Consider the following 23293-nt stretch of genomic DNA (forward strand, 5'->3'; position numbering starts at 1 on the left):
TGTGACCTTCCTGAAACACCTTTACAGTGATTAGTATACTTTACTTAGTATTTATGTAATTCATATATGAACTAGTCGTTAATATTAAAGAATGTGTTTAAAGATTAAAAAATTTATACAAGTGAATGTCTTTTGTCCAGGTTCGACGACTTATTTGATCACTTGTAGATTCTCTGATCATTCTAACCCTTTTAAACTTTTATTATGTTGTCTTCTTTTGCATTTTTCATGTCACATGATCGTTCACTCTCCTTCCTTGTTGAGTCAAATATCTCTCCGCACCAGCAACAACTGATAATTTCCTGTGTGAATTGCTGTATACTGTTGAAGTAAAGCTCTGGAGGACAATGCCTTTATTCCACTCATTCATTTTTGTGAAGGTTGGATTTCCAATTACTATACTGATAATTTATAATTTATTATTTTCTGACAAAGTTTACCACAGCTGTACTAATTATTTCCTTTCAAAAATCCAAATATTTCTTTAGTTTATTTTATTTCTTTTTAAATTAAAATGTTCTATAATTTAACATCATTATTTGTAAAATACGTACTTCTGAAACTGATTTATAATTAGAAGTTAAAATATTTTATATTTTTGATGTAAATGTGTTTAAATTCCTCCCTATCTTACAGAAGTAACATTTCCACTTGAGCAACCCATATGAAATGAAATGAAGATGAGGTCTGTGAAAACTGTTAATCTTTGGAAACAATTCAAGGTTAGTATTTTCTCATTATTGATGTAAAAATTAAAATCCTTGATGTTCATGAGAATGTCAATTATTTTAAATTAAAATTTATTACTTTTTAAAGATAAATATAACATAATAAATTCCTTCCTAATTTATTTCCAAACTATGTATTATTTATGTTGTCATCCTCTATCTGTAGTAACACGTGAAAGTCCATTGGAAGCCAGCATCCAAGAGTAATCAAGTCAAGAGAACAATGAACTTGACACTGGTACAGTGTTTTCATTTTATTACACTTTTTAATCTTGCAAATCCATGTTAAATAAGAACAGTATTATAAAGAAATAATAATAAATATTTCATTGAATATTATATTAGATTTATTTTGAAAAAATCTAATTTCAATTTCATTTATAGAACTATATATATATAACAAGTCTTTCCAAAAATTATGGAATGTAGTTAATTTTAAAAATTCATCTGCTTTCATTCCATTTCAAATCATAGTTTTTTAAAAATTATTGCTCAAAGTCTAAAAGCTGAATATTAATTTCTAATACCTTTTATTTTCATTTTATTGCAGACACATGTATTCCAATTCCAAAGAAGACACTGCATGATCAGAACCCATTTACATTTATAGTATTTAGTTGAAGGTTTAATGTTATAACTGTACTGTTCTAAATAATTACAAATATTAAAGTGTAACTTATTCTAATATAGAATACTTTACTTTATCATCTTGTGTGCTTCCAGAATTAATCAGGGATTTTTAATTGCAGTAGAACAATTTATCATGTTGTTTTCCAATAACAACCTAAAAAATGAAATGCTTCCTGTTCATGATGGAGATATGAAAAGCTTTTATCTCTAGATACTGGCAATAGAAAAGTTCAAGTGAATATTGTCATAGCATAATTTCTGGTGCTTATTTATTAATCTAAAAAGTAAGTTAAACACATAAAAGTAGCTGAGATTTCATATTAGATCTCAACTTGATGTAATATCCTGGGTAATTTTGGTTTGGTTGTCAACTATACAATATCTGGTCATCCTTTACAAAAAGCCATGAAATTCAATGAACAAAAAACCTACGGTTTATAAAACAACGTTAAGGATGTACACTTTTTCACTAAGCACCAAAAAGCGGGGAAATTGGGAGTTAAGGCTCGCCAGCCTTAACGCCACATCCTCCCTAAGGAGGCAGAAAGTACCAGTGAAATTCTCATTCTCCCAAAGCAGATAAACCATGAGGACAGGATGGAGAATAGGATACGCAGAGGTGACTGTGGGGTTGTGGAAAACTGATGACGAACAACTTAGAGCTACCTACTTCTCTTTTTTTGTTTAGAGCAGCCCTTCCCCAACCTCGTGCCCTCCAAAGGTGTTGGACTACAACTCCCATCATTGCAAGTCAGTATGTCCCATGGTCATGAAAGCTGCGACAGTAGGGTAGGGAATGCTGTTCTATTTTCTTTCCAAATACTGGTACTGCACAATATTTTTTCTCTCACACACATCTTGCATAGAGCAGCACGATTGATAACTAAAGGGGCACTATTTGTTGGAGATGTAGAACCAGAGCAAGGGCTGGCATTTTCAACTTTTGGTTAATACCCTGCCCTTCAAAGAACCAATGTTTTTTCCCTCAGCGTTAAAATGTGTTCATACAAAATATACTGTTCACTCCCCACAATCCCTTCACAATACACCATCTCATCTGAGTGACAGAGGAACAGAAAAGGATTAATTTGGTTGTCTTGAACTCCTTTCAAATGAAAATAGTTTGCAATCCTATACCACTTGGGAGAAAACTCTAGTAAATTTAGCAGCACTGAGTTCTGAGAAGGTATGTATAGGATCAAAGTGTAGACCAACCTTCTCCAGCCTGGTGCTCTTCAGATGTGTTGCACTGCAACTTCCATGTTATGGTGAGGACAAAAAACATTTTCTTCAATAGTTTTAAAATAATCCTTACACATGAATCTATTAGGTGTTAGCTGTCTTTGATCTCACAATGCTGAACATGTAAGAAAAGTCCTCTGTGGTCACAGCATTTGCAACATTCCTGATCACTGTCCATGCTTACAGGGACTTTTATGATTTGAACTTCAAAACATCTTGTGATCCACATTCTGCCTGCCCTTGCTGTAGAACAGTATTCCCCAATAACTTTTCTACAACCCCACAGTCAGCTCTGCATATGATAGCCTGCTTCCCTCCAAATGTTTGAAAGTCTCAGTTGCAGCTTTCATGACCATGGGGCATACTGACTTGCAATGATGGGAGTTGTAGTCCAACACCTTTGGAGGGCACGAGGTTGGGGAAGGGCTGCTCTAAACAAAAAAAGAGAAGTAGGTAGCTCTAAGTTGTTCGTCATCAGTTTTCTACAACCCCACAGTCACCCCTGCGTATCCTATTCTCCATCCTGTCCTCATGGTTTATCTGCTTTGGGAGAATGAGAATTTCACTGGTACTTTCTGCCTCCTTAGGGAGGATGTAGCGTTAAGGCTGGAGAGCTTTAACTCCCAATTTCCCCACTTTTTGGTGCTTGGTGAAAAAGTGTACATCCTTAACGTTGTTTTATAAACCGTAGGTTTTTTGTTCATTGAAAATATATTATATATATATATATATATATATATATATATGAGAATTTTTAAAATTAACTACTAGGGCTGTGCTCCGCTTCTCTTCGGGTCGGAGAAGCAGAAGCGGATCGGGAGGCTTCGCCTCCCCTTAAGGTGAAGGCGAAGAGGATCGGGGGGGGGCAACGGACCATCGTGGAGCAGATCGAGATGAAGGCGGATTCTTCACCTCGATCCGGAGCTCCGAAAAAAAGGGGGTCCTTACTTGGCGCTGGCGCCGCCCGTGTGACAATGGCGGCAGAGCCAAGTAAGGGGGAGGGGGAGGGGGATCTTACCAGGTCCATCGCGGCCCATCGCCGGCTGCACTTGAGCTCGCGGCTCAAGTGAAGCTGGCGACGGGCCGCGACGGACCAGGTAAGTGGTGTGCGCAAGGGGGGGGGGTTTACCTGGCCCTGCCGCCGCTGCCTGTGCAGCGACGGCAGCAGAGCCAGGTAAGGAGGCAGGGGGGAGGGGGCTCTTACCTGGTCCATTGAGGCCCATCGCCGGCTTCACTTGAGCTTGTACTCAACCCGGAAGTGTAGGCCCCAAGCAGGGCCTACAGTTCCGGGTTGAGCCGCGGGCTGAAGTGAAGCTGGCGACGGGCCGCGATGGACCAGGTAAGTGGTGTGCGCGAGGGGGGGCTTACCTGGCCCAACCGCCGCAGTTCATGTGGCGACGGTGGCACAGCCAGATAAGTCTATGGGTGGGGAGAAACGGAGCTCCAATTCAGATCTGGAGCTCCATAACAAAGCGGACCAGGCCACAGGCGGATTGGAAGTTGCGGATCGGGCCGCAAAGAGGATCAGGAGGTCCGTGCACAGCCCTAGTAACCACATAAGAAATAACATTATACCAAGTTTTATAAAAAGTGGTGGTGGTTCTTCGGTTCCGGGTTTCGTTTGTTAATTTGTCCATAGGAGCAAAGTCCCAAAGCTGTGACAGCCAGATTTCAAATAAATCTCCATCCAGAGATCTCCAGCATTTGGCTATAGTGAGTCTTGCTGCTGTCATCAGGTAAGTTATGAGGCCCTTTTGGGTAAAATCTAGTGCTGTCGCATCATATATTTATAGGAGAACAATTTTAGGATTGAATAGACTAGTTTGGTTAGTGATGAGTTCAGCCTCATGAAAGATTTCTTCCCAGAATACAGAGACTAATGGGAAATCTCCACCACATGTGGAAGTAAGAACCTATGTTACTACCACAATTGCTTCAGCAAGATACTGAAATTGTGTTGTTAATTTTACTGAGAAGTTGTGGATACATGGACCATCGGTGGATAACCTTCAGGGAATTCTCTTGGACCTGTGCAGAAGTTGTTTTAAAGGGTGTTTTGTCCCAGATTTTATTCCACAGAGTTTCATAAATTGCCTCTCCTAGATCCTTTTCCCATCAGGCTTTGAGTGAGTTTAAGGATGTTAACGAGGCAGAAATTATAGCTTTGTAAATCTGGGAAATTAACCCCTTAATAAGTATACATTCAATTTTCAAAAAGTAGGGGAGGCAAAGGGCAACCCTGCTTTGAGCCTTGGCCAATGGTTGGGGAGGTTGAGCACATACCATTCACCAAGGCTCTAGCTGAGCCTCCCTGATAAAGCCTCATTAGAAGGCGAATTAAAGCTCCGCCCAGGTCAAATTTGTATAGTGTAGCAAATAGAAGTTGCCAATTAAGGTGATCAATTTTCTTTGTAGCATCTAGTGTTATTATTGCTGTCATGCCTGGATGTTGATGCCCCAATAAATTGCGTCCAAAATACAATGGATTCCTGCATTGAGCAGGGGGTTGGACTCGATGGCCTTGTAAGCCCTTTCCAAGTCTATGATTCTATGAAAGGAATTGAGCACTATTGAAGAAATCTTGTTTGATCGTGTTCAACATAAGAAGGTGCAACAATTGAAAGTCTGTGTGCAAGTAAACTAGTGAACATTGATTAACAAGATAAGACGGCATGAGTCCACAGACTCAAATGTCTTCAAAAGGTTTAGGTATTACAACAATATTTGTGGATTTCCACGAGTCTGGTATCTGACTTTTGTTCTGGATGTCCAGGAATAGTTTTAATAAAATGGGTGATATTTGATCAGAGAACGTTTTATAAAAAAGCTCCATAAATCCATCACAGCTAGGTGATTTAAAGGATTTGAAATGTTTGATTCCATTTTGTATTTCCTCCAATGTAAATGGCTGACTTTGTTTATGTGCTTGGAAGAATTTTGGGAAGTTCATTTTGTTTAGAAATTGAGCTATATTGTCCTTATTAGAGGGTCCTGGAGTGTATCATTTTTTATAGAAGTTAGCAAAGTCCCGCATTATTCTATCTTTATCAAATGTTTTGTTGCCACTGCCAGTTTTTAAGGAACATATTGTCTTTTTGGCTTGGCGTTTTAACAGGTGGGTGAGTAGTTTAGAATTTTTGTTACCAAATTCAGAATAATGCTGTTTTAAATATTGCAGTGAATTTATAATTTTAGGTATCTCCAATTAATTCAATTCTGAATGTTTCCAAAGCAATTACAATAAACACATTTGCTCAGTGTAATTTTGTTTGATTTCAAGCTCACAGATCTCTTTTATCAAGGACAGTAACTGATTCTTTCCTTTTTTAAAATTCTGCTCTGCTCAGTGATGAATAGGCCCCTAGTTTCCCAGATTATTACTGGAGTATGGGTATGGGGCATGGGCTCCAGTGTTATTAATTGCAAGAAATTCTGGGATTTCTTTTTTCATGTTAGCTTGTTTTGAGCCAGCCAAGGGTCCAGTCTCCAAGCTGGAGGTTGTGAAGGCCTAGTTCCCCAACGTAGGGATGCCCAGACTAAGGTGTGATCTGAAACTCCTAATGTACCGATCTTGGAGGAATGGACTACAGAATTGTTTTTGATCAGATTACTTTTTGGTTTTTTCTTCTTTGCTTGATTTTAGTGCTTGGTTTTATTAAGTTTTTATGGTGAGTTTTAACAAAATGAAACAAAAAAATTAAAAAGACAATATGCATTTATGTACTTCAAAAGCCTCAGTTTCAAATATGACAACATTCTAAATAAAAAAAGTAGGGAAAGTAGCATAAATTACACAACAACTTCCATGAAGACAGACCAAATGTCCAAATATAAGTCCATTCATAAATGGTGACTGTATACCACTCTTTCAAATATTACCAGTGTTGTTAAGTCTTCAATCCATTGTATTATAGGCAGTAAGCTTTTATCTTTCCAGTGTTGTAGTACCAGTCTTTTAGCAGTCAAGTGGGTGCGAAAAATCCATTTATACTGACCGTGTGTTACTTTTCAATGAACAGGTACATAATTTAAAATGCAAGCGCGAAAAGAAGGAAAACCCTGTAGTGGAGTAAAAAATAAGCCAAAGGCAAGGGCGGAACCAAGGAATCTTCTGCAATATTATTAGTAGTAAAAGGTTTATTCAAGTGCCAGGTGCCTACGCGTTTCAAACAAGGTTGCGCTCTTCCTCAGGGCTTTATAACATTAGTGCAGTTGTCTGCAGAAGCATTTGAAATGCGTAGGCACTTTGTCTTATTTTTTTACATAATTTTAAATGACATGTACATCAGAAAATATTAACAAGATTTCTAATAAAAAATATATGTGTTTGATAATTACCCCCCCAAAAGGAGGAAACTATTGGGCATTTCCAGAATATATGAACCAATGAAGCATTAACTGTATGATACCTCCAACAATCCGATTTGGACAACCTTTATTAAACAGATGCTATGGTGTCCAATAGACCCAAAACAAAAGGTTTTGCGGAGATCCATTGACATATCAGATATCTATGCCAAAACAGCAGTCCATTGATTAGATAAAATAGGACATTCCAATTCCCTGTTGCATTCCTGCTGAGGCCCCATTGTATCATATTTATTTATTTATAAGTATTTATAAACCTGAATCATGGCCCTACACATGGAACTGGTAGCATTTCAGAGAAAGCTACCTTGGTGGTCGTGGATTTCAACTTCCTGCCTAGCAACCTAAATTTGGCTTCCAGGACCTCACATGACTACATTGCCCCACATCACTGATACCAACATGGACCACCCATGACAACTGACTCCACCCCAGCACTGTCTACTATTCCATCTAGGTGGCATGTGATATCCACAATCTTTGCACGAGGCAGGTAATTTACCATGCGGTCTAGACGCCCGTCACAAACCCAGCTATCTATGTGTCTAATGATGGGCTTTTACATTATGTTCTTGTGGTGGGGAGACTAACAGATAGACAACAATGGATCCTGAGAGCCCTTCTAGCAGAGACCTATTCTACAAGCCTAGAAGGATAAACACCCACTATCTATTATTCAATGGTCTGAAAATCTTACTGTTTTCTCTACATTTGAACATATCTTCTATAGTCATCAATCTTGTTTGGATACCTATTCAGACATATGGACTGCTTATATTAATGTATATCTCTAAGATAGGAGTATTAAATCTTTATTAATGTTATTGTGAACTTTTTAGTTTGCTATATTGGTAATTAATAACAATTTAAAAAGGAAGATAGACAGCTACAAACGAGGCTTGGGGATGGAGAGGGGGGACACATCCCAGGGTCAAGACCTGATTCTGATTTAGGGGGAAACCTCTCACTCTTGAAAAAACTTAGCTCCTCAGTGGAAGCTGTCACTGAGAAGCTCAGCCACACTGACTTTCATAACATGTCCTGTTTCAGAAAGCTCCACACAGCAGCTAGGAGCAAAAATTTCCTGATGGTAATGTGCGAGCTACTATCACTTTTGTAAACCAGCCAGAGAACTTCAGCTATGGGGCGGTATATAAATGTAATAAATAATAATATCACCTGATATACTTAAAAGTTCATAATCTAGGTGTCATCTACTCTACTTGAATGAATAGTTGACCACATTGTGAGCATGTAAAGCAAGGGATATTCTTTTATTAATCAAGTCACTACTCTAATTGGGGAACCTACAAAGTAACGGTTTCAGTTTCAGTTCATTTATTTTGGTCATGGACCAGCACCGCAGAAAACCTCATCAGCAATATTAGAAAACCCCACAAGATGCATACAATAAAACACACACATAAAAACACAGCAGTCACAAAGTAACTAAGCTTCACCAGTTTAAAGCTCTGGCTTTAGGGTTACAAATCTTTGCAGGTCACTTGGAGATCCAGGGAGCCCATAATTAACAGTGGGAGTAAATACTGTGACTGTTAAAGTTTGTTTGCTGCAAGCTCTGTGGCTGAGCTAAGAGCCACTGGCATTTTGCTGGAGTGTGGCGAGGTCTCAAGCTCGCCACATCCAACACTTAGGGTTTCCTGGATGAGACGGATTATCTAGATCCATTTCAATCTGGCTTCAGGCCTGATTATGGAACAGAAACAGCTTTGGTCACCTTGGTGGATGATCTTCGCCGGGAACTGGACAGGGGGAGTGTGTCCCTGCTGGTTCTGCTGGACCTCTCAGCGGCGTTCGATACCATCGACCATGGTATCCTTCTGGGCCGCTTTGCTGGGATGGGTCTTGGAGGCACTGTTTTACAGTGGCTCCAATTCCTTCCTGGATGGACGGACCCAGAAGGTGGTACTGGGGGACTCCTGTTCAACTCCTTGCCCGTTGGCCTGTGGAGTCCCTCAGGGCTCTGTTTTGTCCCCCATGCTATTTAACATATACGTGAAACCGTTGGAAGAGGTTATCTGGAGTTGTGGGGTGCGGTTCCACCAGTACGCTGATGACACCCAACTCTACTACTCCTTTCCACCCAATTCCAAGGAAGCGGTTTCTGTGCTAAACCGATGTTTGTTGGCAGTAATGGATTGGATGAGGGCGAACAAATTGAAGCTTAATCCAGATAAGACAGAGGTGTTCCTGGTCAGTCAAATCAGGGAATAGGGATTCAGCTTGTGTTGGATGGGGTTACACTCCCCCTGAAGACACAAGTCCGCAACTTGGGTGTACTTCTGGATTCAGCCCTAAGCCTGGATGCCCAGGTTTCGGCGGTGGCCAGGAGTGCATTTGCACAGTTAAAGCTAGTGCACCAGCTGCGCCCATTCCTAGAGATGTCTGACCTGGCCATGGTGACACATGCCTTAGTTACATCCCGATTGGATTACTGTAACACACTCTACGTGGGGCTGCCTTTGAAGAGTGTTCGGAAACTCCAGCTGGTTCAAAGAGCTGCAGCCAGATTGTTGACTGGGGCTGGTTACAGGGAACACACAACTCCCCTATTAAAACAGCTCCACTGGCTTCCAGTCTGTTTCCAGGCACAATTCAAAGTGCTGGTTATGACCAATAATATGGCTCGGGTCCAGGTTATTTGAAAGAACATATTCTCCCTTATTTATTTTTATTTATTTATCATATTTATACCCCGCTCCTCAGCCAAAAAAGGCTCTCAGAGCGGCTTACACTTAGTAAAAAAGACAGTCCCTGCCCTCAGGCTTACAGTCTAATAAAGACATGACACACAAGGAACAGGAGTTCAGGAGGGAGGGGGGGAGGGAGGAGAGAGAGTCCAACAGGAGCAGACCATGATGTTTCTTCTGCCTGCTCCTGTCCCCTCGGTCTTTCTTCTTCCCCACAGGGCCAAGATGACAGTTTGCCCTGTGGGGGTGGGGGAAGATCCAACAGGAGCAGGCCATGATGTTTCTTCTGCCTGCTCCTGTCCCCTCGGTCTTTCTTCTTCCCCACAGGGCCAAGATGACAGTTTGCCCTGTGGGGGTGGGGGAAGATCCAACAGGAGCAGGCCATGATGTTTCTTCTGCCTGCTCCTGTCCCCTTGCTTTCTCTTCTTCCCCACAGGGCTAAGAGCTTGCCTGTGCTTTAAGATCTTCTGGAGAAGCCCTTCTTTCAGTCGCACCATCTTCACAGGCGCGCTTGGTGGGAATATGGGAGAGGGCCTTCTCAGTGGTTGCTCCGGTGCTCTGGAACTCTCTTCCTGGGCAAGCTAGGCTGGTCCCTCCTTGATGGGCTTTCGGAAGCAGGCTAAAACTTTTTTGTTCCAGCAGGCCTTTGGAGAATAATCTGGCCCTCCATCTATGTTAATGTCTTATAATTTTGTTGTGTATTTTAAACGTTTATGGTTTTGTTCCCCCCCACACACACACACATATATGTTTTAAACTTTGAAAGGCAACCTTGAGGCCCAGCATTGGGCAAAAAGTGGGATGATAATAATAATAATAATAATAATAATAATAATAATAATAATAATAATGCTAATTTGGAAGTGAAGCCCTTTGTTTTCCCCTTCATTTGAAATAGATAAGTACGCCTGATCTGATTTCCTCTTTTTCTCCTGAAAGCAGTCTAAAACTATCTTTCCACACTACAATTAAGAATCTAAGGGGATTAGTTTTCCAGCCTAGTTAAGGATAGTGCACTAACCAATCCTGTTTATTTTTGATAAACCGAAAGCTCCTTAACCCCCACAAGCCCTCTTGTGCACCTCTTCAACACCCCTAACCATGAAAATTGCCATTGATGAAAAAAATATGGTGATGCCACACTAATGGCAGAAGAAAACCTGAATCAGGGCCATAAGGGTGGGGAAGAGGCTGCTTACCTCCTTCTCTCTGAGCACAAAGCAGTCAGGCAGGTATTATTTATTAGGGGTGGTGTCTCTGGTGTGAGGAGGCTACAGCCTCCACTCACCCTCAGTGACCCCAAAGGAGCAATTACTGAAGTGTGGATGCACATATGCGGCCCCCAGCTCCCCAACAGACACCTGATGTGCCCCATAGGGCCCAAATGTTATGCATCCCTGCTTTAAGCTGGAGGTTAAAGTTGTGCACCCCTGCTTTAAGCTACTTTCCTCACAGTATAAAGTACATGTAATCAACTATGCACTTCTGCCCAATTATCTTGATATTTCTGTATCTGTGGAGTACACATGCACAGATGCAACTTTACATAAGTGTTTTATATAAGGACTAGCTGATATATTTATTTATTTATTTATTTTTATACCGCCCAATAGCCGAAGCTCTCTGGGTGGTTCACAAAAATTAAAACCATAATAAACAACCAACGGGTTAAAAGCACAAATACAAAATACAGTATAAAAAGCACAACCAGGATAAAACCATGCAGCAAAATTGATATAAGATCAATATAAGATACCCAGTGTTGCTTGGCTCCCCAAGATATATATCTGCGAGGTAATCATCTTAAAGTAGTAGGCCTGTGCTAGGCCTGTGAGTAAACTTTTAAGTGAATTAAATTGCCCAAGGCATGCCAGGAGTTGTAGGTGTAAGCCTAGGTCTCTGAATAACATGTTAATCTTTGGGATGTGGTGGAAGACAACTGGCTTGCTAACCCATGATTTATTTAAAATCAGCCACTCTACATACCAGTACTACACCTCCCAGCATGCCTTTGGTGGCCTGCAGGAGCCCACGTCCTCTGAAAGGCACTTCCCTCCTTTCGTTGCCAACACTGCTCAATATAGAGCATCAAGGAGTAGCATCACCAAGAATGGGAAGGTAAGCAGCTATCAGTAGACATGCCCAGCTCTGGTCAAGTCCTGCTGGGACTGCCTTGGCCCAAGCTTCTTGCCCAACAAGTGCTCGAACAGGAGCCTGTACTGAAAGGCCGGGCACTTGCCCCCCTTTGTCGGGCCTGTTTCTGGGCATGCGCAAAGTGTCATGCCCTGCACAGAAATGGAATCGGGAGATGAGGAGGAGTTGGTGGAGGCTGGACCCAGTGCCAGGAGGCCCAGCTCGGGAGGCATGGAGTCTGGACTGGCAGAGATTGCTGCAGAGCCCCAGGGGGAAGACCCAGTGCCAGCTGGGACCTCTGCCAGCTCAGAGGGCTCAGTGCCAGCGAAGACCTCTACTGTTCAGGAGGGGTCAGGGGGAGAGATGGACATACCTGCCTTTAGCCAGTTGCGGGCTGAAAAAGAGACTAGGCGTCGGTCACGACGCATTTATCAAAAACGCCAGGCAATCAAGGAACAGCTGAAAGACCGTGACTCAGCACCTTGATTCAGCATAAAGACGCAGCCGTGAGCCAAGGCAGCTTCGTCAGAGATTATCTGAGCTTTCTGGCAAAAGCCTCGGTTCCTGCATCTCTTGACCCCATGCCTTGATTCCTGTATCCTGGTTCCTGATTCCTGCCTTGACTCCTGAACCCTGTGACTACGTCTTTCTGCTCTGGACTCCTGTTTGACCTCGGACTGGTTTGTGACTTTGCTTGCCTGTTGTTGCCCTGTGGACTTTTGGACTGTTGTTTGGACTTTGCTGAATGCTGGCTGCACTGACCCTGGACTGGACTCTCGACTACCTGCTTTGCCAACACCCTAGACCTCGGACCGGACACTGACTCCTCTGGAAGCCCTCATCCTGAACTGTTGCTTTGCTTTACTTTTGAGTTAACTTCAAGTCTGAGCATTCCTCCTCTGACTGCCTGTGTTCTATAAATAAACCAAACTGTTGCCTGGTTACCAGTGTCCATCGTTTGTCTTTGTCAGCCTTTGGCGGCTTTCCCCGGACACAAAGTGCCTCCCTCCCTCCCTCCCTCCCTCTTAAGGACAAATGCCCTGCACGCACTTCCCCCAGATTCTGAGTAAACAGCGAGATCAGGACATGGTGCCTTTGAGCATGTTCAGAGTTTGGCCTCTCAACATCATGCTGGTTTATCTAGTTCTGATTTTAAAACCATGCACGGCAGGCAGGAAAAGACACTGCAAATGGACACAGCCCATTTATGTGGGTTGTTTCCTTTTATGTGGAATTGGCTTGACTGCTCAAGACCAACCTTAGGTGTCTCGATTGTGAAAGGCATGCAGCAGCTACCCACCCATGCACTCACAATGGCTGCCAAAGGCCGGTAAGTCTGATCTCCCGCCCAAGACATGCTAGATGTTCAGCCCAAGGCATGTTGGAAGTTCAGCCCAAAGCATGCTGGCAGTTGCAATGCTGGGACTTGTAGTCCAACACCTTTGGAGGGTACCAGGTTGGGAAAGGGCTGCTCTAAAGGGAAAAAAAAGAGAAGTAGGTCGCCCTAAGTTGTTCGTCATCAGTTTTCCACAACCTCACAGTCACCTCTGCATATCATATTCTCCATCCTGTCCTTATGGTTTATCTGCTTTGGGAGAATGAGAATTTCACTGGCACTTTCTGCCTCCTTAGGGAGGATGTGACGTTACGGTTTATGAGCCTTAACTCCCAATTTCCCTGCTTTTTGATGCTTGGTTGAAAACTGTAGAGCCTTAACGTTTTGTAAACCATAGGTATTTTGTTTAATGAATTTCATGGTTTTGTGTAACATATGGCCAGATATTATACAGTTGACAACCAAATCAGAATCAGCCAGGATATTACACCATGTTGAGATTCAATATTAAATCAAAGCTAGTGTTATGTGTTGAACACATTTTTCAAATTAATTAATTAATTAACCAAAATGCTTACATCTCCTTCATTTTCAAAGATAAAACTTGGCAGCATGGTAGCTCTTAAATAGGGATTTAGCCATGCCAAGTTTGAAACAGGTACGCTCATGTCTTGATTTTTAAAAAAAATCCAAACACAAATTTCCTCTTTGGGGACTAGGTTTTTTAAAAAAGTTTTTTAAAAAATGAAATTAAAGATAAAGATATGAAACTTGGCAGTATGGTAGCTCTTAAACAGGGCTTTGGGCATGCCAAGTTGGAAGCAGATTTTTAGGTGCGTGTTTTTAAAGTCAAACTTTAAAAAATCCTAAAAATTAAGGCATGAACCAATCTGCTTTCAACTTGACATGGCTCAATTCTTGCACAGGCTGCATTTCCATCCCTAGATATTTACTCAAAGTAAGACCCACTGAATTTCCTTCGTTCTTGAAAAGCAACTACAGACCAGTCAGTCAAACATCCATCTCTGGGAAAATTCGGGAGCAGATTATAAAGAAGTTAATCTGTAAGCACCTTGAAAACAATGCAGCGATTACTAGAAGCCAACATAGATTTGTCAAGAACAAATCCTGCCAGACTAATTTGATCTTATTTTTTGATCAGGTAACCTCCCTGGTGACCTGTGGGAATTCTGTGGACATAATATATCTTGACTTCAGCAAAGCTTTTGACAAAGTGCCCCATGATATTCTGATTAACAAACTAGCTAAAAGTGGGCTAGGTAGATTCACAGTTGGCTACAGAATTGGACTCAAAGAGTTCTTATCAACAGAACCTTCTCAAACTGAGGGAAGGTCATGAGTGTAGTACCGCAGAGCTCAGTCCTGGGCCCAATGCTCTTCAACATTTTTATGAATGATTTGGACGAGGAGGTGCAGGGAACGCTGATCAAATTTGCAGATGACACAAAATTGGGTGGGATAGCTAATACCCTGGAAGACAGAAACAAACTTCAAAGTGATCTTGATAAGCTAGAGTGCTGCGCTGAAAACAACAGAATGAAATTTAATACGGATAAATGCCAAGTTCTACATTTAGGGAATAGAAACCAAATGCACAGTTATAAGATGGGGGACACTTGGCTCAGCAATACTAGAAACGAGAAAGATCTTGGAATTGTTGTAGATCACAATCTGAATAGGAGCCAACAGTGCGATATGGCTGCAAGAAAGGCAAATGCTATTTTGGGCTGCATTAATAGAAGTATAGCTTCCAAATCACGTGAGGTACTGGTTCCTCTCTATTCGGCCCTGGTTAGGCCTCATCTAGAGTATTGCGTCCAGTTCTGGGCTCCACAATTCAAGAAGGACGCAGACAAGCTGGAGCGTGTTCAGAGGAGGGCAACCAGGATGATCAGGGGTTTGGAAACAAAGCTCTATGAAGAGAGACTGAAAGAACTGGGCATGTTTAGCCTGGAGAAGAGAAGATTGAGGGGAGACATGATAGCACTCTTCAAATACTTAAAAGGTTGTCACACAGAGGGCCAGGATCTCTTCTTGATCCTCCCAGAGTGCAGGACACGGAATAACGGGCTCAAGTTAAAGGAAGCCAGATTCCAGCTGGACATCAGGAAAAACTTCCTGACTGTTAGAGCAGTGCGACAATGGAATCAGTTACCTAGGGAGGTTGTGGGCTCTCCCACACTAGAGGCCTTCAAGAGGCAGCTGGACAAGCATCTGTCGGGATGCTTTAGGGTGGATTCCTGCATTGAGCAGGGGGTTGGACTCGATGGCCTTGTAGGCCCCTTCCGGCTCTGCTATTCTATGATTCTATGACAGTTGGATGGGCAGGATATTGTAGATATGATTCCAGTTTGTGCCCCAGGTATAGGAAAACTGATGCAGGCAGAATTAGAAGAGATGAGAAAGACTGGGAAAACAGAGAACGATTTGAAATCCAGTATATACTGAGTTATGTTGGTAATCAATTCATGACTGCAGATCAGTCATAACAGTCAACCATGTATTAATAGTCAACTCCACGGATGACTATATAGGAAGTAGCACCCTCACGACATGGTACTAGTCAACCGTGGAGTTGACTTTTAACACATGGTTGAGTATTCCCACCTCACCCCCTCTCCCCACCGAATGGCGGCACTGGTTCCCATGAGAACCTCCCTTCGTGCCTGGCAGCGTGGGAGGACCCAGCATGAAGGAGTATTCACATGGGATGTGCCGTCCCTGGGTGGGATGTCACGATGCTGGTGGTGGCGGCAGCCACCCCTTCTCTACAAAGAACATTCTTTGCTGAGAAGGGATGGGCGGAGGCGCAAGCATCTCCTGCTGCTTGAGAGCAGATGCTAACAGCCCCTGTCCCCATTCACCACCACTTCTCTCTCCTCCACATTGTTCTGAGATCCACAAATGGTGAGGGCAGGGCAGAGGAGGATGCTCTCCTGACAGAAGAGCTCTCCTGGCATGTGCTGGAAGCACGTGGAGAGCCACTGATTGCGGCATCCCATCCAGGGACGGCACAATCAGCAGCTCTCCATGTGCTTCCCGGGATGGATGACACATGCCTATAGAGCCCCGCTGGATAAGAATGGCAGGGGTCTCTGCTGCTCTTGCCTCACGGCTCTGTAAGTATGTGAAATAGTCAGCAATTGTGCAGATAATCAACTCTGCACACCATTGATTATTGGTGTTACTTATTTTGAGAAAATAACCAACTGTGGCGTGGAAAAGGCTTGACAGATGACACAATAGTCAACGGTTGACCAAGCAACGGTTTACTATTTAATCAACCATTGACTATTGTGTCATCCGAACCCAGTCACTTTCTGACATGTACTCAGCAAAAGGAGACAGTAGCAGAATACTTTTTAAGATTTCAGGTTATAGGAATAGTTTCAGAACATGTGGATCTAAGAGAGGATGGAAAGCCTGACATGATACTTGATAGGTATAAAGGGGTGTGGTTTGAAGGACTGAAGGATGGAATAATGTGTTTGATGGGAACAGATGAGCCAATGCTAATTCCACTTGAATGGCTAGTGGAAAGAGCCAAAAAAGCAGAAAGAGTGTTGAGCATGAGAGGTAGGGACAAGAAAGTTACTGTAATAACATATTCAAATCGTGCAGGTAATGAAGGCAGTTCACGAAGCGAACAAAAATAATGGAGGGGAAAGAGAAGGACAGAGACTGAGTTTGAGAGATCAAATTTTGCAACATTTAACCTCCTTAAGGAGGTTCGCTTGGCACCTATATTATATGCTTTTAGACACCAGGTGAAGACCTTTTTATTCTCCCAGCATTTTAACAATCTATAAATATTTATTTTATTTATTATTTATTTATTAATTACATTTCTATACCGCCCAATAGCCGGAGCTCTCTGGGCGGTTCACAAAAATTTTAACTTGATGTTTTAAGTTCGTAATTTTGCATTGCTGCTGTTATCTGGTTGAGCTTTTATATTGTATTTTATATTATGGTTTTATACTGTTGCTTTATACTTTGAATGGTTTTAATTTTTGTGAACCGCCCAGAGAGCTCTGGCTATTGGGCAGTATAGAAATGTAATAAATAAATAAATAAATAAATAAACAAATTTAATGAAGGCAGATGTGGACATGAGATCATTAGATAAGGCTCTGTTTGAAGATTTAGTTGACAAGTTGAGGAGCTTGACCCGAGACAGTAACAAAAGCAACTGCAAGAAAATCTCAGAAACATCTAGAGAGTAGCAAGAATCTTGGCTACCTCTACCTCCTAAGAATTAGGAGGTACAGGTAGCCCCTTCTTAGAGTCAGAAGACCTAAAGACAGTAGTGCACATGCTAGTAAACTTAAGGCTTGACTTCTGCAATGCGCTCTACATAGAGCTACCATTGTACCTAGTTCAGAAACTTCAACTAGTTCAAAATATGGCACCAGGTTGGTCACCGGTACATCTAGGGGTGAGCATATTACCCCAACATTAAAATCACTCCACTGGCTGCCAATTAGTTTCCAGGCAAAGTACAAAGGGTTGGTCATTACCTTTAAAGCCCTAAATGGTTTGGGTCCAGGTTACCTGCGGGATCGCCTTCTCCCATATAGTCCGCCCCGCACACTCAGGTCCTCTGGGGTGAACTTACTTCAGTCAGCTAAAACTAGGCTGACATCAGTTTCCCAGAGGACCTTTTCTTCTGTCGCCCCCAGATTGCGGAATGGCCTGCCGGAGGAGATTCGTAAAATTAACTCTCTGTGTGATTTTAAGGCAGCTTTAAAGACTAGCCTTTTCCAGCAGGCCTATCCAGATCAATGTTAAATCATGAATTTTTAAGATGTATTGATTCCTGTTCTAATGTTGTTCCCCACCTCGATCCAAAGGGAGAGGCGGGAAATAAATAAATTATTATTATTATTTGTTTCTTAGCATGGATTTGCTCATTCTTGCATAGCACTTGTATCTAGCTGAGTAGAATCTTTTTCTTTGGGGATTTTCTTTTCTTTACTCCTCCAGATTTCTATTAGGCTCTATTAGGTTAAATTCATGTAAGACCAGAAAGTCTTGCCTCACTAGTGGCATACCATTTTGTCTAGTGTTGATGGGTGGCCTGCTGCTGCTATCCAAAGCTGGGTCAATGACTTTGAAAGAATGCATCACACTGCCTTCTTTAAACCTTTCTAAGGTTTCTAATGTGTCTCTGAGAAATAAAAATGTGTTGGGGAGGTGTCTGTTGGATGAGTTTCAAATTGCAACTGGGTTCCTGATTAAGGATGATCATTTCCCCTCCACGTAAACAGAGTGGATAAAAATCCATGATTTTGGTGTATTTTAACTGGATTTACATTAAAAAAATTAAAACACCACATGCATCATAAACAAAATACTGGATTTCGCTCTAACAAAAAATAGTACGGTAATATTTAAATCTCATCACAAACACACTTACAATTTCATTAAAAACCAGTTATCTACCAATCAAGCATGGGCATTAATTTCAATTTTTCATCTCCTGAAAATGGCTCTGTCCATCTTATCTAACCATTCTTCCAGTTAAAGAAGGTGGGTTCAGTTTTCCAGATCTTGCTTTATATATTGAGTCTACTTGTACTAAATTTTGGTCTTTGCAACATTTGTTAGAATCTAGGTTTGACCCTGCCGCTTTTACAGCTTCAGAGTCTCCTTCACTATTGGAAGCACTTATTGAGGCTGATCAGTTATATTGACCCAAGATCCATGTTTATAAATACTTATTACTGGCAAATAAATATACAGGATCTTAAGCACGAATGGATCATTGCTATAGCATCTGTATCTGAAGTGTCTATGGATCTCAAATATTCCTTACTCATCAAGAACTCTTATTCCATGTCTATTGAATACCAGAACATCTCTTTTAAAAAGGTTGGTAATTGTTGGAGAGTAATACAGCTAATGTTTCTTTTAACTATATGTTTTGGCAATGTCTAATACTTGCCTCTTTTGGGGAGGGAGGAGGTTATTATACAGATAAACTTTGCAGTAGAACACTCTTTAACATTTACTGATGTACATGTCCTTTTAAGTTATCTACCAGAATCCTGTTCAGCACAAGTGGATTCTCTGTGTCATTTTGACATCTAAAAGACTGATATTACAATATTGGAAGGATAAATGCTCACCTCCTATAATGCAATGGATAGAAGACCTTACAACACTTTCAGCATTTAATATTTGGATATTTGGTCTGCTTTAGTTGAAATTTATGTATAATTTTTATGTCTCTCAGGTTGGATGAAAATGGATGCTTAAAAGCAACAACACAAAATTGGATTTTGAAATTTTAAATTGGATTTATTAATTCCAGTAACTATCAAAACTTTCTTTGACCTATATGTCCTGGGCATTTCATTTTTATTTGCTACTTTGAAAGGCAAGGGTGGGCCAAGACAAGGAAGGAGCAGCACTGGAAAGAAGACAAAATTATTCAGTGTGCATCTTCCTGTATTCTCATACTAAAACTGCAATCATATACCCACTTACATGGGTGTAAGCCCCATTGAACTCAGTGGAACTTATTTATAAGGAGACATGTATAGGATTGTGCTGTTAACCTTAAACTGTCATGCTGGTAATGAGCCTACATTTTTGCTATAGATAAAAAGCATGCAAAATATATACACTAAGACAAATAGATGCAAAGTCTGCTTTTAATAACGAAAGAGCGTAAATAATCTATTTAGCTGTAAATTAACAGTACAACTGTAAATTGCAGTACAACATCTAGAGGGTCACAGTTTTCCACTTCTGTTTTAAAATAAAGACTTCAAGTCAATATTATATCCTGACCCACCCCCATCTACTTTGCTTTTCTGCTCTCTGGCTCATCATTGCTTAACCTCCAGATCTCATTTTGCCTGCCTACTCTTCCTGCCAACAACAGAGTGTGCCACATGCCCCTAGATGAGGTTTTGCAACCTGGGTCCCTGCAGATGCTTTGGATAACAATTCCCTTCATCCCTGACCATTGGCCATACTAGCTGGGGCTGTTAAGACTTGAAAGTCCTAAACATATGCCCAGAAGGTTGCCTTAGACCATGTGATAGGTTTTAATCACAGCCAATGCTACATTCTATTGTCTGACCTTTTCCGGGCTGGGAACCACATTGGATCCTAGAAAAGCTATTGACATCTACATGAAAAAGGGGGCATGTCCAGAATGATTTGATGGCATTTTATGCAAAAAAAAAGGGGGGGGAAAGGGAATGCCATTTCTATGTAATCCCCTTTAATTCAGTATTACTAAAGCCCTCTTGGCAGAGCAGCAGCAAACTGAGTTCTGGGGGGACTGACAACACTCAGGCAGTAACTGCTCCAGGGCTCTATGGTTCCTGGCATAGATAGCAGTTTTCCAGAGTGTTACTGGAAGTAAACAAAGAACAAATGAGGAAATATTCTCAAAGCTCCACTTAACATTGAAAACTCACAGAAGGAATCAGAAAACATTTATATTGGCAGCAGTAGTGGGTGGGGGTAGTCCCTTTTAACCAGTTGGAGAAGCAAAATCACATCTAGTAACCTTGTTACTTTTTTTTAAAGAAAGAGCTATTGTTTTTCAACCGTGGCAGCTGTGAGCCCAAGGGATCTTGGAAGGCTGCCACATCATTCCCTGACATCATGTTGGACATTTCTTCAGGTGTCACATAATGACAGAGAACATCACTTACATAAGCTTGATAAATAACATCAACATCAGGGCCTGCTTCAGTTGGAGCCTTTTTGGCTGAGTTGCATGATAAAAATATTCTAAATAAATAAATAAATCATGGCAAGGACTCACAGGCAACGAACAATTTAGACTATACCCCTCTCATTACGTCAGCAGAATCCACAAACTTCTCCCAGCCACACAACTATTCAAAGCCCAAAAAGCTCATGTGGGTAATTCCAGATTAAAACTAATTACATACTTTTATTGCAAAGCGTAATTAAGACAGAAAAAGGAGGTTTCTCTGTTGATCCTGAATTTCTACCTATCATGCAACTGTTAAAGGCAAATGGGGAAGCATTGCCAGCATTCTCTTTGCATATGATGAAAAAAAGGGCAGTAGTTTTCCAAGATATTTGGAATCTTGAATAGATCCAGCAGATGAAACTAGGTAGATGTGTAAACAGAGGTGTTTTCAAATAATCAGACTCATTTGAACTGGAACCTTTATTGGGGTTGCCACATTCCCCCTCACCCTACCACCAATGGCTCTTTAACAGATACATGAGAGACTGAAATTCAGAAGTTGCAGCTTCCCCTTATCACTGTATTTTTACGCCAGGTGTACATTTCTGTCGTGTATCTGCATTTCTGCCAGTCATGCAGCTATTAAAAACACAGGAGCTCCTGCCAGATAATGAAACATTATTATGATATAGTGTTACGATAACATGCATTTGTTGATGCACACTGCCACACTAGAAGCATGCAATTAAAAAACACCTGGCAATAAAAAAGGCTAGTAAGCTTATCCATTTCCAGTCTACCCAGACTACTTTTTCTCAAGCCTCCATCACCCATCCTTCTGTCAGACTCCTGTTTTTCAGTCCATTGCCTATTCTGCACCATTCTTTAAAAAATAAGAACAGCCATGCTGGATCAGACCAAGAGTGTGTCTAGTCCAATATTTTGTTCACACAGTGGCCAACCAGCCATTGACGGGAAACCCACAAGAGCACATGAGTGCAACAGCACCCTCCAGCTGATGTTCCCCAGCAACTGGCTTACTGCCTCTGATACTGGATGTAGCATAGAGCTATCAGGGCTAGTCACCATTGAAAACCATGCCCTAGATGAGTGGTGGCCTTTACTACATTGGGGTGACCCCGGGTTCTAGTGTTATGAGAGAGAAAAATGTCTCCATATCCACATTCTCCCATCTTACCTTTGTGAACCTTATCCTCATAGCCTCCCTACTCACTAAAACCACTTTCCTCAGCCTAGCTAGGAGCCCCATAAAACTACTTCTGTCCATAGGAATTGCATTATATTGTAACACCAATCAAATAGACAACTTCACTTTCTCCCAGAGTAGGTAAGACTACAAATATTCCAACAGCCATAATGGTGAATATTACATCCATCACACCAGCTCAACCAAGTGGTGTCAGAGGCCTCAATGCTAATACCTTATGCTAAATAATTTGTGTCTTCTTTTAAAACTTAATTTTAAAGACTACTCTTTTCTACTTCATTAAGTGAACTGGCCCATGTTAAGGAAACTCATGGTCTAAAGAGTCCTTTGCAGTGTTCTCTGGGAGACTAACATCTCCAGAAAAGAAGAGAGTCTCTGTTCAAGATGCGGAAAAGCCACTGCCAAAATTACATGAACAAGCAGCCTCCTAATCTTATAACTTCCCACAAAGAAAATACAAGACATAAACAAACTAGCTAAAATAAAAGGCTTCTCTGAGCGTATAAAGAATCCTCCCTTGCAGTTAGCCTATATCCACAAATAGCTAAGTACTAGGCGTTCTCTCCCTGTCTTGCTATGCACAAGCCAGGCCCGACAACTACTGAGTTTTCCCTGTCATGCTGCTGTCGGCAACGGATGAGTAACTAACGCCTCCCCCTTTAGGACTGGCAAAACGACCAACCACTCAGCATACAACACCCAGACCCATCGACCAACCAAGTGTAGGCAGAGGGAAGTGGGCAGGGCCACTCCCCCCCTCCCCCTCCCCCTCCCCCAACCTTTCTTAATTGCACTTGGATCGCTCTTCTCGGTAAGAGGCGGCGGCGTGGACCAGTCAGGCTCAGCACTCGCTTACCCTCGATTGTAGTTGCGGTCGTCCTCATTCTCACAGTCGCTGCAGTGCTGGTGGTCGTTTTCTCCTGCTGACGATTGCTTCACTGCTGCCTCACCATCGTCCGCCATCTTGGCAAAGAGAAACCTTGCCGGCTGCTACGCCTGCGCATTGCTTAAAGCTTGGCGACCGGCCGCTCGGCCGCAATGCCTTATGGAACTCGTAGTTCTCTTTAGAGTTAAGGAGGCCTTTAGGCAAAAACAGGTATGGGACCAAAAGTACCCATGAGCCTTCGGGTTAAAATATTTCCATATACAAGTGGTTGGCAGAAGGTAAATCTGGATCTGGATGATTTGTAGTAGACCAACAAGGATTGATAT

The 23293-nt window shown here is 41.8% G+C and overlaps 2 protein-coding genes across 2 annotated transcripts in view; both read right to left on the minus strand.

Moving 5' to 3' along the window:
• The window catches only part of NMT1 (N-myristoyltransferase 1), a 120103-nt gene extending 97035 nt beyond the window's left edge, over positions 1 to 23068 (minus strand). The window contains exon 1 of the mRNA XM_063138460.1: positions 22938 to 23068. Within this exon, the coding sequence (XP_062994530.1) occupies positions 22938 to 23044 (107 nt within the window). The 5' untranslated portion in view covers positions 23045 to 23068. The remainder of the gene's footprint in view (positions 1 to 22937) is intronic.
• The window catches only part of ERBB2 (erb-b2 receptor tyrosine kinase 2), a 278816-nt gene that overhangs the window by 158032 nt on the left and 97491 nt on the right, over positions 1 to 23293 (minus strand). The gene's annotated exons all lie outside the window — the stretch shown is intronic.

This window comes from Elgaria multicarinata, chromosome 11, assembly GCF_023053635.1.
Source record: "Elgaria multicarinata webbii isolate HBS135686 ecotype San Diego chromosome 11, rElgMul1.1.pri, whole genome shotgun sequence".
Classification (NCBI taxonomy): Eukaryota; Metazoa; Chordata; class Lepidosauria; order Squamata; family Anguidae; genus Elgaria; species Elgaria multicarinata.